This window comes from Phoxinus phoxinus (genome assembly GCF_949152265.1).
Source record: "Phoxinus phoxinus genome assembly, chromosome: 8".
Classification (NCBI taxonomy): domain Eukaryota; kingdom Metazoa; phylum Chordata; class Actinopteri; order Cypriniformes; family Leuciscidae; genus Phoxinus; species Phoxinus phoxinus.
Window position 1 is genome coordinate 28,179,026 of NC_136883.1, and position 12,908 is coordinate 28,191,933.

A 12,908-nucleotide genomic window follows, 5' to 3' on the forward strand; every position below is an offset into this window, starting at 1 on the left:
AAACATAAATTATCACATTCATCTAATCTTTCCTAACGATCCGCTAGCTGCCCGCTCCATAAGCAAGCTGTCAAAAAAACGCATCTCTGTAGGCAGCCTAGGCTCTGAGATTTGCACACAAAAACAATTGGTTTCACCAACCACTCAAAACCAAAATAATCAGTGTTCCAACCAATCACCGACAGGGGCTGGGTGTTGTGAGGTTTTGCGCTCGTGCACGGTGACGGCTGCACGCGAAGTCGGAGCTGAAGAAGAAGCCAGCGTCTATCAACAAGAGAAATTGAACAAGGCTGAGTCAATCCCCAAGAGGAGGAGGATTTTTACATAAATGACAATAACTCACTCATTAAGACGGTCGCCAACCGCCAACTGCTGGTGGTTTAGTTTTGTGTTTAAAAGTACACTGTTAGACCTTACCAGGTTTTTTTTACAGTAAAATACTGTTTACTAATTTACTGTTAATTGTACAGTTCTTTACTGTAATATACAGTTTGTTACTGTAAAAATGCACAAAATCAAAACTCGAGTTAAAACTAATTTCACTTGCAGAAACCGACTGCCTTAAATTGACCAACTATCATTTAAATGTATTAACTAAAATGTATAATGCATTAAATAGCAAAGTATTATTGTGAACTTTCATTTGAAACCACTAAAAAAACTTAAGTACATAAAAAGATTTCCCTTGGACCAGCAACTACACAGTCACCACCTGTTAAATAAAGCAACATGCAGCAAATCATCAATGTTTCTAGATTTTCTCCTGGCCTGAAGCACAGGCTCTACTCTTCAGCACAATGGTGACCCACAAAACTACATTTTACTGTAAACTACTGGCAACAGTGTTGCCAGTATAAAGCTGTTTTATAACTTAGTTTATTACTGTCAAAATACTTTTCGTGGGTGTGTCTTTTTATCTTACACTGTTAACCCTTTCAACCCCACAGGAAAATCCACACTACAAAGAGTAAAAAGTAACATTGACGCAGTGTTGCAGTGAGCGCCCCACCTCGATCTGCAAGGGCAACACCCCAGCTCTGAGCTGGGCACACAAAGACCTCTGTAATCTAGTTAACCAACATTTGACATAAGGCTCAGTGGAGTAATCATTTTTAAAGTGAACATAACTTCTCAATTTGGGCTTATTTAACACCTGCCATTGCCATTGCTCTTTATAAGAATTAAACAACAACTGCCTGACCTGAGATATATCACCTTGTAAAGTATTTGTAAATATATACTGTGCTTTTACTGATGAAAGTAATTTGGTATTTTTCTACAGTAAGGGCTAACAGTGTAGGCTATCATTCTTTCCAAAATCTCTTATTTGTATATTCAAAAAATATTTAAAATAATCTCATTACATTATTTAATGCTGTGTAATTTGATTGACAGCCCTTGCATCTTATTATTCTATTTTAATTTATTGATCAAATTTAAGAATTTTAAATGAAAGATTACCTAAGCATAATATATATTTAAAACAATTAGGGGAAATGCCCTTTATAAAGGTTAAAATATCACAAATATTCCAATTTATAGGCTATATGTCAAACTGATTAACAGTGAGGAGAATATTGATTCTGAATAAATAATATTTACAACACGAAAAAATCACAACAGCAGCTACATATAGAAAATACCAAATATATCAACATCGTTTTGGCGCCCCCATAGTGCTGCGCCCATATGCGCCGCGTGATAGCGCATACGCACTTTTTGCGCCACGGAGAAAGCAAAACATTTGAAAAGAATGTAGTAGGCCTAGTATAGCCGGTAAGTTGCTTAAAATACTTGAGAAACTATTTTCATCAAAGGGATTGGGAAATTAAACGGAACATGGACAGGTATAATGATTTCTGTGTAAAGATATGTCACAGCATGAAACCCGTTTGAATAATAGCGTAGGCCTAGTGCTCCCTCCCATCTGGTTATAAGGCTCTGGTCTGTTTTACTTATGGTTAATCAAGGATTTTTGCTGCCTTGCAAACACTATGGAAAAGCAGCAGAGCCATGAATTCAGGTAAGAATTTTTTGTTTTTAATTTATCAAAATTATATTAAATTAAAATGTAGATCTCCACAAATATTTAATTATGCAGCTAAATGCTTATTTTCAAATTTAAAATGTTTACTATTCCACTTTCTCCCAAATTGGTTTCTTTATAAAGAACAATTATTTATATGGTTTATATTCCTGGCATATATTCCTTTAATCTCTCATTATAAATACCAACATTTTTTGTACATCTTTTACATTTCTCGTTCAAGTGAACTTTAAATTTTCCATTAAGCTATTCCCTTTTTTTCCTCCCAACAGGCGACCTTGGGATGCGTGCAGAGAAGTGCCGATCATTCAAGATGAGCAGATACCAAAGAAACGAGTGCAGTGTTTGAAATGGTTCTCCTATGCCATTGTTGGCATACTTGTCTTTGCCCTTGCGCTGCTGAGTAAAGTGAGCTGCTTTATTAATCATTGGCTAATCATTTTTGAATTATGGGATAACAATTAACTTGTCTATATTACACAAAAGGCTCGGTTTGACTGAAACTATTTTTTTTTTCTTTACAGACATCGTTTTTGCTTTTGATAACATTTGGGAACAATAACACTGAGATTATATGTTCAGAAAAGAAGCCTGCCGCCCTACTTGGCATTGGCTTTGTTCTGGTTGGGCCGAGTGTTCTCCTTTTGATAAAAAGCACATGGAAGTTCATTTTCAAGAGCGCAGCCATGCCCTCAAAAAAAACTGTTTTTTGGGTAAGCAAACAGAGTTTTTGTTAAACAGATGTATAGTAGCAGAGAAACTTATTGTTCTGGCAGTAAACTTTCTGACTTTGCTTTGATCTTTGCTCTAGGTCCTGTGTGTTGAGTTCCTGGTAGCATTGGGAGCTGCAATTCTAACAATAGTAGCCATGCCACACTTTGACATTGTCACTAATGTGATGATCCTAAACAGTGTGAGCATCCTGTCAGCAGTGTTCCAGGTAGTCGCAGAGTGCCTAGCCAAAGAGAGGAAGCGGATTATAATGCTCCCCGTATGCTCCATTTTCTTAATCGTCCTGGGTTATGTGCTTTTTGCAGTCAGTTATCTGGCAATCGAACGTTCCCCTCAGATGAGTATATCAATTGGCCTTGCCATCGTGGGGACCATCTGTGTTTCTGTGAACTGGTGGGAAAACTACAGCACGCTCGTCTCCATCTCATTTCTAGAGGACATTTCCAAAGACATCGCTCAGTCCCGTAATGTGGTGTGCATCATCTCCAGTTTGATGAGAATCCTGATTACTTCAGCTGTGGTTGGAGCTTACGTTCCTCTGTCTGGTCAGAACTGGAAATCGGTCACATCCGTCTTCGAAACAGTCGTTATTTCAATGGTGGCGCTCCAGATAGTATCCTCTGCGCTGTGCAGCTGGTTTGTAGTTGTGGCTTGCAAGATGCACTCCCTGAAATGCAGCTTCGCTTTGCCCATACACATGGCCCAGGTTGCAGTTTTGGCACTGTTTTTGATTCCACTTGCATTTAAACTCCCAGAGTCTAATCAAACTTCTACTTGTATTGAGAACGATCCGTCGAAATCCAGTGGTGCATTGTTGCGGTTGATGTTGACTGATGCTACAAAAACTCTACGTGCCAGGGACATTGTGGAAACAATGAGTACAGGAGGACTGGCGTGTTTCATCGGCTCTGCTCTGAGCTGGTGGTTGGGACTCATGCTCAGTACATTTTACATCTGGTTCCTGAAGATCCACCGAATAGTAAGAACCCAAGATCTGTTCGTGCGACGCATGTACGAAGGAGTGTTTCTGGAACAGTCCATGTTGCTGAACACCCGTTTTGAAATCAGAAAGAGAATCAAGGAGAAACGGTGGTAAGTGTTTAAACTTTCTAAGTATGGTTACATATTGTTAGACATTTTTAAATGATCTGTATCGATGTTGAATATTTAATGTTGCATTCTCATTGTTTTTTACATTTATATTATCTGACTCTTACTTCATGTCCATCTATAAAAACACGAATAATTGAATAACACCGTTAAATGCAAAGTAATTAAATACCTTTATCCATGGATACTTCCCCACTCACTCATCCTGGTAGCCTGCAGAGACGTTTTTGCTTTTTAGTGGCGTGTTGGGGTTCCGGACTGTAGCTACACCAGCCATGTCAACGAAACGAATGAATGAAAATTAGCTTATCAATGCATATCTAAATTCGTGCCTACGGTATCTTTATAGAACTTATATATAAAAAAAGATACTGCAGCCAAATGAGCAACCGACGGGGGCTGGCTCCAGGACGATTCAACCTCCACGGACAGTTTTTAATGTTTTATCAGACAAGAACTACTCAATATTTTGCTTTAGTATAATCTTCGGGACAGTTAGGGCCGGATTCGGGACAACAGTTTAGATTTCAGGACATTTATTTTTTCGGGACGTCTGGCAGTGGTCACCCTAGTTGACATACAGTAGCCTAAAAGTATAAAGCTACAAAAGTATACAGTGCATGGCATAGCCGTGATAGTCTGAGATGCTGAAACTCTTTTAAAACTATAGAGGGATGTAAAATTAAAGTTTTTTGTCAGACGAAACATTTGAGAAACCCGAGACTTTAAAATAAAGCGGAGTCTGTAGGTAAGAGTTTGGTGTTTCTCACGGAGGGAGGCAGATGTTAGGCGGTCTCGTCCTTCTTTAAGAAGCAGGATGATTGGATGATCGTATAATGTATAATAAATGTATAATACAATAGCTGCTGCTGAGGCGACCTCCGTAAAGTCTAATGTCGGGTTACACAAAACAAATCATTTACACAATTATTTAGTTTTCTTCAATGACCAACAATTTAGTTGTAATAATAGTTTTGGCATAAGGCTTATACTATAGCCTGAAAGGTCTGATTTACACACTGTTACAACAGTCTCTCTTTTTTTTCACAATGACATTTGAGGTTATGATTTTAATGTTGTTTTTTTGTGGCAGACTAAAGACTAATGACAGACTGTGGATCTTTGAATAAAAATATGTTTGGTTCAGGTTTGAAATTCATTATCTTTTATTATAGGCTGTAGTCAAATATAATATAGGGTCTATCATCCTGAGCGTTGTCACTGAATCGTCGAACAGTGAGAAAGAACCTGAGTGTTTGAACTGTTTAAACTGAATCATTGAATGTTTGAACTTTGTAAATGGAAACAAAGCGCGTTTGAACCGCTGTTATAACACTAGGATTTCATAATACTGTTGTGTTTGCAACAACTGTGTTATTCCAGTCATACTGTACTGTTTAAGGGTCAGGGGTTGGGGTTGGCACCCCAGAAAAACCCAGTCAATCCGCTACAAACTAATAATTGATTCCCTTGCTTCTAATTTTACAAATGTTAGTAATTAAATGATATGTATCTGAGAAAAACTTCTGAGCAATTACAATTTTCCTTTGGATTTCTTAATATGTGTTCCTCAGCGCAAAAGAAACCATCAGAGTGTTTCTGTGTGCAACGATGTGGCATGAGACCTATGATGAAATGATGAAGATAATCATCTCTATGTTCAGGTAAACATACACTTACTCATTCAGTCTCAATTGAATTGTAGGTTAATTATAGTAATTGAATACTATTTATTTTACTACCAGGCTCGATAAATACAGGCCCAAGACCGACAACCCCAGCGACGTCGAGTTTGAATTCCATATTTATTTTGATGACGCTTTCATGGATGTTGATAATGGAAGCCAGCGGCATGCAAATGAATACGCTGAATCTCTTGTGGATGTAATTAAAGAAGTTTACACGTAAGAATCCTCTTTATTTTGATCTGTTTTTGGTTACTGAGAATTTATGGGAAAACTAATCTAATAATACTTCACATACATTAGCATTTTTAGTGTGGAGGATCCATGTATATTCAAGCAGACGCCACCACTACCATGGCAGAAGATCATAAACACCCCCTATGGAGGTCGTCTGGAATACACCCTTCCTCAAGGCAATGTGATGATGGTTCACATCAAAGACAAGCAACTTATTCGTCACAAAAAAAGATGGTCTCAGGTAAGGGTCATGCAGCTAAACACAGGTGCAGATGTTTTGCGGCCAGAACTTCACTAATCATCTGTGTTTGCAGATAATGTACTTGTATTACATTTTTGGTTGGAGACTAAACAGACAGTACTTCAAACAGTTTGAGGCAGGAGAAGGACTGGATGACCTTAAGGAGAGACTGAAGGTTAGATGCTTAAAGGAGAACTCCAGTCAATTTTAACATTGAGCTAAATTTTTAGTAAATTTGGAGTGCTGTCAATACAGAGAACAACAACAAAAATCGGTGTTGCCTACACCGTGTTATCCTCTTTTTAAAATTTGCACCCTATTGACTTGAATGGGGTCTAATTTTAAACCTGCTTTTATTTCTCTTATCATCCTTGATGTGTCATACAAGTGCCCAGCCATGTTGAGTGATTCCTTCAGAGTGAACACGAGGGAATCTGACTGCAGTAGATGTGAAAGATCTACTATCAGCCAGCGCACATACCTGTATTTAGTTCCTGTTTTCGGTCGAAGTCCAAAGTAGTCGATTGTCGAGTTCACGCGCATAGGTTTAGTTACTATGATCACGCGCGTGAACTCGACAATTGACTACTTTGGACTTCGACCGAAAACAGAAACTAAATACAGGTATGTGCGCTGGCTGATAGTAGATCTTTCACATCTACTGCAGTCAGATTCCCTCGTGTTCACTCTGAAGGAATCACTCAACATGGCTGGGCACTTGTATGACACATCAAGGATGATAAGAGAAATAAAAGCAGGTTTAAAATTAGACCCCATTCAAGTCAATAGGGTGCAAATTTTAAAAAGAGGATAACACGGTGTAGGCAACACCGATTTTTGTCGTTGTTCTCTGTATTGACAGCACTCCAAATTTACTAAAAATTGAGCTCAATGTTAAAATTGACCGGAGTTCTCCTTTAACTTTAAAATTCACAACTAGTATTTCTACAGAATAATACAAAATCAGCTAGACTCTGAATGTTTTTAATGCTCATTAGAGAGAGAAGGAGAACACGTATATCTTGGCCCTGGATGGAGATACTGATTTCCAGCCGTCCGCAGTCATGCTGTTAATTGACAGACTGAAACTCTACCCAGAGGTTGGGGCTGCATGTGGCAGGATTCATCCTACAGGCACAGGTTGGATATATATATATTAAGTATAAACCATTGTTATCAGGTCATTTTATTGTTTTTGATTCATTACTGTAAAATGTTCTAGATATCTAGAATACTCTACCATTCAAAAGTTTTGGTTCAGTAAGATTATATATATATATATTATATTATGAATGTGCCCTTGCTGAAAGTATTATATATATATATATATATATATATATATATATATATATATATATATATATATATATATATATATATATATATATATATATATATATATATATTTAATACTTTCAGCAAGGGCACATTCATTTGACATAAGTGACAGTAAAGACATTTATAATGTTACAAAAAATTCTATTTGAAATAAAAGCTGTTATTTTTAACTATTTATCAAAGAATCCTGAAAAAATGTTTCATGGTTATATTTAATTGTTAAGCAGCACAACTGTTTTCAGCACTGATTTTTGAAGGATCATGTGACACTGAAATTGTAATGTTATTTCACATCAGCTGTTAAGTTTAAGGAGTATACTAATATGAAGCTAATAGGCATTGACTAAAAACAACACAACTATAATATGACTGTTTTTATTGTATTTTTGATCAAATAAATGCAACATTGGTGAGCATAAGAGACTTCTTTCAAAAACATTTTAAAAAATCTTCCTCCCAAACTTTTAAACGACAGTGCACATAGACTGGTTTTCAAAGTATGAGGCAGAGGATGTGGGAATAATAATAACCAGATAAAACTAATAATAATAAATGAAATTAAAAAGCATTCAAAGAGAATAAAAATAAATACAATTACAATTTTAAAATAAAATAAAATCAAGATAACAACCAAATATGTCTGAGCTGTATGTATTGTCTCTAGGGATAAAGCCAGTTATGGTGGAATTTTCCAGCAAATTCATCTGTCATTTGGTAGAAACTTGTCGCAAATATAGACATGCACTCATCTTTGAAAACTATGGAAACATCTACATTAAATATGGTATGATGTTTAACTATTTCGCCGCTTGATGACCATTGTAAAATCTGAGATCCACTTATCCATTCTAAAGAAAACTGCATTTGCGACTACTTATGTATAGTATAGATTATAAAGGTGATAAACTGACTAATAAGATATTATGCTTAAAGGGCCCATGGTGTGGTATCAGAAGTTTGAATATGCGGTAGGCCACTGGCTGCAAAAGACAGCAGAGCACGTGTTCGGCTGTGTACTGTGCAGCCCTGGATGTTTCAGTCTTTTCAGAGGAGCCGCACTCATGGATGACAACGTCATGAAGAGGTACACAACTAAAGCAAGTGAAGCCAGCCACTGCGTCCAGTATGATCAAGGTAATGTCTATGAAGTTAACCACATGACTAATAATATAAATTCAGCCTTGACTAAACAAATTCCCCTTCTTTTCGGTGTAACGTCAGGCGAGGACCGCTGGTTATGTACTCTGCTTCTGCAGCAGGGGTGGAGGGTTGAGTACAATGCAGCTTCTGATGCCTACACCAATGCGCCTCAGGATTTTAAAGAGTTCTACAACCAGCGCAGACGCTGGGGACCTTCTACCATGGCCAACACCATCGACCTCTTGGGCTCAGGAGGACTGACCTCTCAGAGGAACAGCTCTATCTCAAAACTTTACATCTTGTACCAGATTATCAGCTTGGCAGCTTCCATCTTGGGCCCTGCCACTATCTGTCTCATGATATCAGGTAAGGTTTTGCTTGCATAGAAAATTTGACAGTAATTTATTTGCATTAGATTCATTGTGCTGTTTTATGGCTAAAAAAGATTTTAAACTATTAAAGTTCTTTCTTTATCTTGCAGGAAGCTTTGTGTTCATTTTGGATATCAATGAAAATATTGCTCTTGCTTTGGCCATAGTGCCCCCTACTGTCTATCTCATCTTATGCTTCAAACTGACATCTGACATGCAGATTAAAATCGCTGCAATTATGAGTGTGTTCTACGCATTTCTCATGGCGGGGACGGTTCTCAGCATCATAGGTAACGGCTTTTTTCATGCGTAAAAAAACGATTTAGAACATCAATATTTTTAGACTGCACATGCTTTATTTCCTCATCTCTACTCTCATAGGGGATTTAGTGAGGCAAAAAACTTTTCTGACCCCCAGTGGTCTGTTCCTCATCGGCATGGTGGTGTTGTACATCATTACGGCAGCTTTACACCCTCAGGAGTTCTCACTGGTCATCTATGGGTTGTTATACTTCCTCTGCATTCCCAGCGGGTATTTGCTCTTGGCCATTTACTCTATCGTCAACATGAACAATGTCACGTGGGGCACTCGTGAAACCGGCGGCCAGACTAAGACTACAGCAGTCGATACCATCAAGAAGAAGGTCATGAATGCCACATGTTGCAATTGTCCATGTTTGGAATCTGAAGAAGATTCGAGCAAGGAGATACTACCTGCAGAAACCATAACCGAAACTGAAGAGCCACATATTCCTTTGGAAACACAAGGGTAAAAACAAAAAACTATAGCACAAATGTGCATTGTTTCATCCCATCCATCCTATCCACCTGTGTAGAATTTTTATATAAATTAGAAAAAAAAAAATTAACAAATAAACTACATTCAGATTACAGTGGATGTTTTTAATACTATCGCTAATAATAATACTCTATTCCTACAATGTAGGGCAGAGGAGTTCCCACTCAATGCTCATCAAAGTAAGTATGACTTCCATACTTAATATCCTAACATTCTAGCTGTTGATTTATTGAATTAGATTACGATTAAAACGTTTGTATATTTAATTCCAAAAGCTTGGATTGAACGTCTGCAGATGAAATCGTATGACTTTCCCTTGCATGAATCTGCACTTCCAATGGTAAGACGAATTGGAAGAAATAAATGATATTATATTTGTTTATAATTTTTTATCATTTATTTTTTTTTGCTAAATAATTGTTTATTGTTATTCTTCCATAATACATGGCTACATTTTACATGGATTAATACATGGAGAAACTCTCATTTTGCAGCTTTTTTAAATTTTTTATCTTATTTTTGGCCCAACTTTGTGCCCTTGGTTGCTGCAGATATGTCAGGTGCTGCTGGTGCATAGTGCATACACATAATATACATTTACTGTTTTACTGCAGGATGAAATCAATTTCTGGAGAGAATTGCAAAAAAAATATCTAGAACCTCTTAAAGAGAATAAAGAACAACAGGAAAAAATGGCTAATGAACTGAGAGAACTTCGAAATAAGGTGAGCCTCATAAGCTTGTCAATATGCAAAAATGACTTTGTATGTGGTTTTGTTTTGTCTGTTCTGGAACAGTAAAGTTTTGTCTTCATTCTGTTTTGTTGTTCTCTTTCATATAGGTTACATTTGCCTTTTTCTTCTGCAATGCACTTTGGCTAGTGGCAACTTTCTTCCTTGAGACAATTGGTGACTCAGTCACTATAAAGATCCCAAAAATGTTTCCTGATGGGACTCGATCCACAACAGAAATGTTTTCCATTGATCCAATTGGACTGATGTTTCTACTGAGCTTCGCATTATTGCTGATAGTGCAATTTATTGCAATGCTATACCAAAGGTAACTAAACATGCACAAAATAATAAAATCACTATCATTGATTCTTTTATATGGTTAAAATTGCTGGACCTTTTTGTTTTAGTGTTTCATTAAATCAAAAAGTGGAGATCATGCAATACATTATATATAAAACCAGTCTAAAGTCTGAAGATAAATCATTCTGTTTTATTCCTATTTTTAGTAATGGTGTATAATGTTCTTTTGTTTCAGAATCTACACGTTAATCCATTTTGTGGCGTATTCTGATACAGAAATGAAAGCTTGTAGAAAGCAGTCACATAAGGTGAGCAAATGGATCACACACTAAATTGCCATTTAATTTTTTTGATTTATTATTAACGATGTTCACGTTTCAATAGGTTGCACAGATCCAGGACTCAAACCCTCAGTATAAGATGTATGAGCCAGATACAGCCTTATGTTTTCATAACCCCTCTGTTTTGAGTAGAGCTGTGTCTTCAGTATAAGGATGTGTATTTAATTCTAAAGGTTTATTGTCCTATAGATACTAATGTAGCACTAATATAATTTTCTGAATTATTTATTTAAGGAGAATTTAAAATTTAAAGAGTAAAAAATATATCTGTCAATTAATGATTTGTTGATTGATGATTAATGATTGAGTTACTTACATGATATGCAAGGCCGCCTTAACCTAATGGGAGGCCCCGGGGCTGAGAGGTTTTGTAGGCCCCCCAAATCCCCCCCGCCATCCCCTCAATTTAGTCTCGTTTTGAAATGGTGTAATCTACATCATAAAATGCATTAGTTTCTTTCAAGACCTGGCAACAACAGTGAGTTTTCCTTCTTTGAGCCAGAAAACACCATAATATTGTTATTAAAATATCACTGAGCCCTCTTGAGCATAAACACAAGACACTTTATTTATCAACAAAGCAACTTACGTTGACGAAAACCAAAATGTGTAATTTTAAACACTATTATGAAAAACATCATCACCAACCATCACCTGTCTGCACAAACATACTCAAACTGTCTGAACTGATATAACTGATAACAGCAAGAACAGCAACAGATACATGTAGGAGCCTCTTCTCTGACCTCAGCGGGCTTTTTGAACCAATCACATGACATGCACCTGCACAGACACAAACACACTCATTTCAGCACCATGGATAGCAACACCAACACGGCCAAACCACTTTTGGCCATGTACCAAAAAGATGAAACTGAGCAACATTTATAGAAGGTTTGCAGTATAAATGTTAATTTCTCTTAAAACAATGCACAACCATTTACAACCTGCACAACAGCACAAGCTATAAATACAGTACTTTCTTACCTTTTTAGAAGTGCTTTCGTCTGGTCTTCTTTGAAGAAAAGGCCCTAATTATGTCCTTAAAATCCAAATCACGAAGGATGTCATGCTCAATAGACATCAGTGTGAGATGACTGAGTCGGTCTTGCTGCATGCTTGATCGCAGTCTATTTTTCACCAAGCCCAGTTTGGAGAAGGACCGTTCTCCGCTCGCGTTGGTCACTGGCATAGTCAGGAATAGCCGTAGAGCTATGTCTGTGTTTGGAAACACTGTATGGAGTTTTCTTTTTCTTAAACATTTCAGTAACTCCACTGCAGACCTGCTGCTCACATTTTCATCCTGTACAAATTCTCTGAACTGTACCACCTCCTCCACAAAGTCCTCTTCTAAGTCACTGTTGTATTTCCTCTGCAGGTTCAATGCTGCTGAGCGGAGGTCTTGGGGGGAAATCAAGTGCAACCCATTTAAAAACCCAAAGTTTTCACACACATCTTTGTATGACTGGTACCTTCTGTCCAGTTCTGATACTAAACGGTCAATGATATAGATATAAACAGATGTACAGAAACGTTTGCGGCCTGATAGCTCGCACTCAGGCTCAGATGACTCATCAGCCTGTCTCTTTCTTTTTTTTTTTCGCTGGGTGTCTGCTTTGTACTCATGAGACACATTGGGAGACATGTTCCTTGCAGCTGTCTCAAAGCTATCAAACTGATCCCGGAGGCTTGCTACATATTCACGCAATGATCGAACCAGATCCACAGCATTGCACAGATCCAATTCCACTGCTTGTAGTGCAGTACTTACACCATGAAAACGTTGCAGAATTGCATTCCACATGTTGCACATTATTGCAATTTCCAGTTTGT

At 37.3% G+C, this 12,908-nt stretch overlaps 1 protein-coding gene across 3 annotated transcripts; it reads left to right on the forward strand.

Moving 5' to 3' along the window:
* The first annotated feature begins 1,635 nt into the window (after positions 1 to 1,635).
* LOC307002842 (chitin synthase chs-1-like) lies at positions 1,636 to 11,394 on the forward strand. 3 transcript variants are annotated; one of them, XM_079620764.1, is made up of 20 exons: positions 1,636 to 1,847; positions 1,971 to 2,023; positions 2,320 to 2,455; positions 2,572 to 2,760; positions 2,859 to 3,871; positions 5,464 to 5,553; positions 5,635 to 5,793; positions 5,878 to 6,052; positions 6,126 to 6,227; positions 7,051 to 7,192; positions 8,324 to 8,524; positions 8,612 to 8,896; positions 9,012 to 9,191; positions 9,283 to 9,670; positions 9,848 to 9,879; positions 9,976 to 10,040; positions 10,315 to 10,425; positions 10,542 to 10,759; positions 10,970 to 11,042; positions 11,119 to 11,394. In XM_079620764.1, the coding sequence occupies exons 2-20, from the start codon at positions 1,995 to 1,997 to the stop codon at positions 11,224 to 11,226; spliced, it is 3,696 nt and encodes a 1,231-aa protein (XP_079476890.1). In that variant the 5' UTR covers positions 1,636 to 1,847; positions 1,971 to 1,994; the 3' UTR covers positions 11,227 to 11,394. The 3 variants fall into 3 exon arrangements, with proteins under 3 accessions (XP_079476890.1, XP_079476889.1, XP_079476888.1); XM_079620763.1 differs by having other exon boundaries at positions 1,636 to 1,776; XM_079620762.1 differs by having other exon boundaries at positions 1,637 to 1,775; positions 1,961 to 2,023.
* Positions 11,395 to 12,908: the final 1,514 nt, after the last annotated feature.

Coding starts and splice junctions, on each gene's coding strand:
- LOC307002842 (XM_079620764.1), top strand. CDS start 1,995: ATGGAAAAGCAGCAGAGCCATGAATTCAG. Junction 9,671..9,847: donor ATTCCTTTGGAAACACAAGG/GTAAAAACAAAA, acceptor CCTACAATGTAG/GGCAGAGGAGTTCCCACTCA. Junction 10,426..10,541: donor TGAGAGAACTTCGAAATAAG/GTGAGCCTCATA, acceptor TCTTTCATATAG/GTTACATTTGCCTTTTTCTT.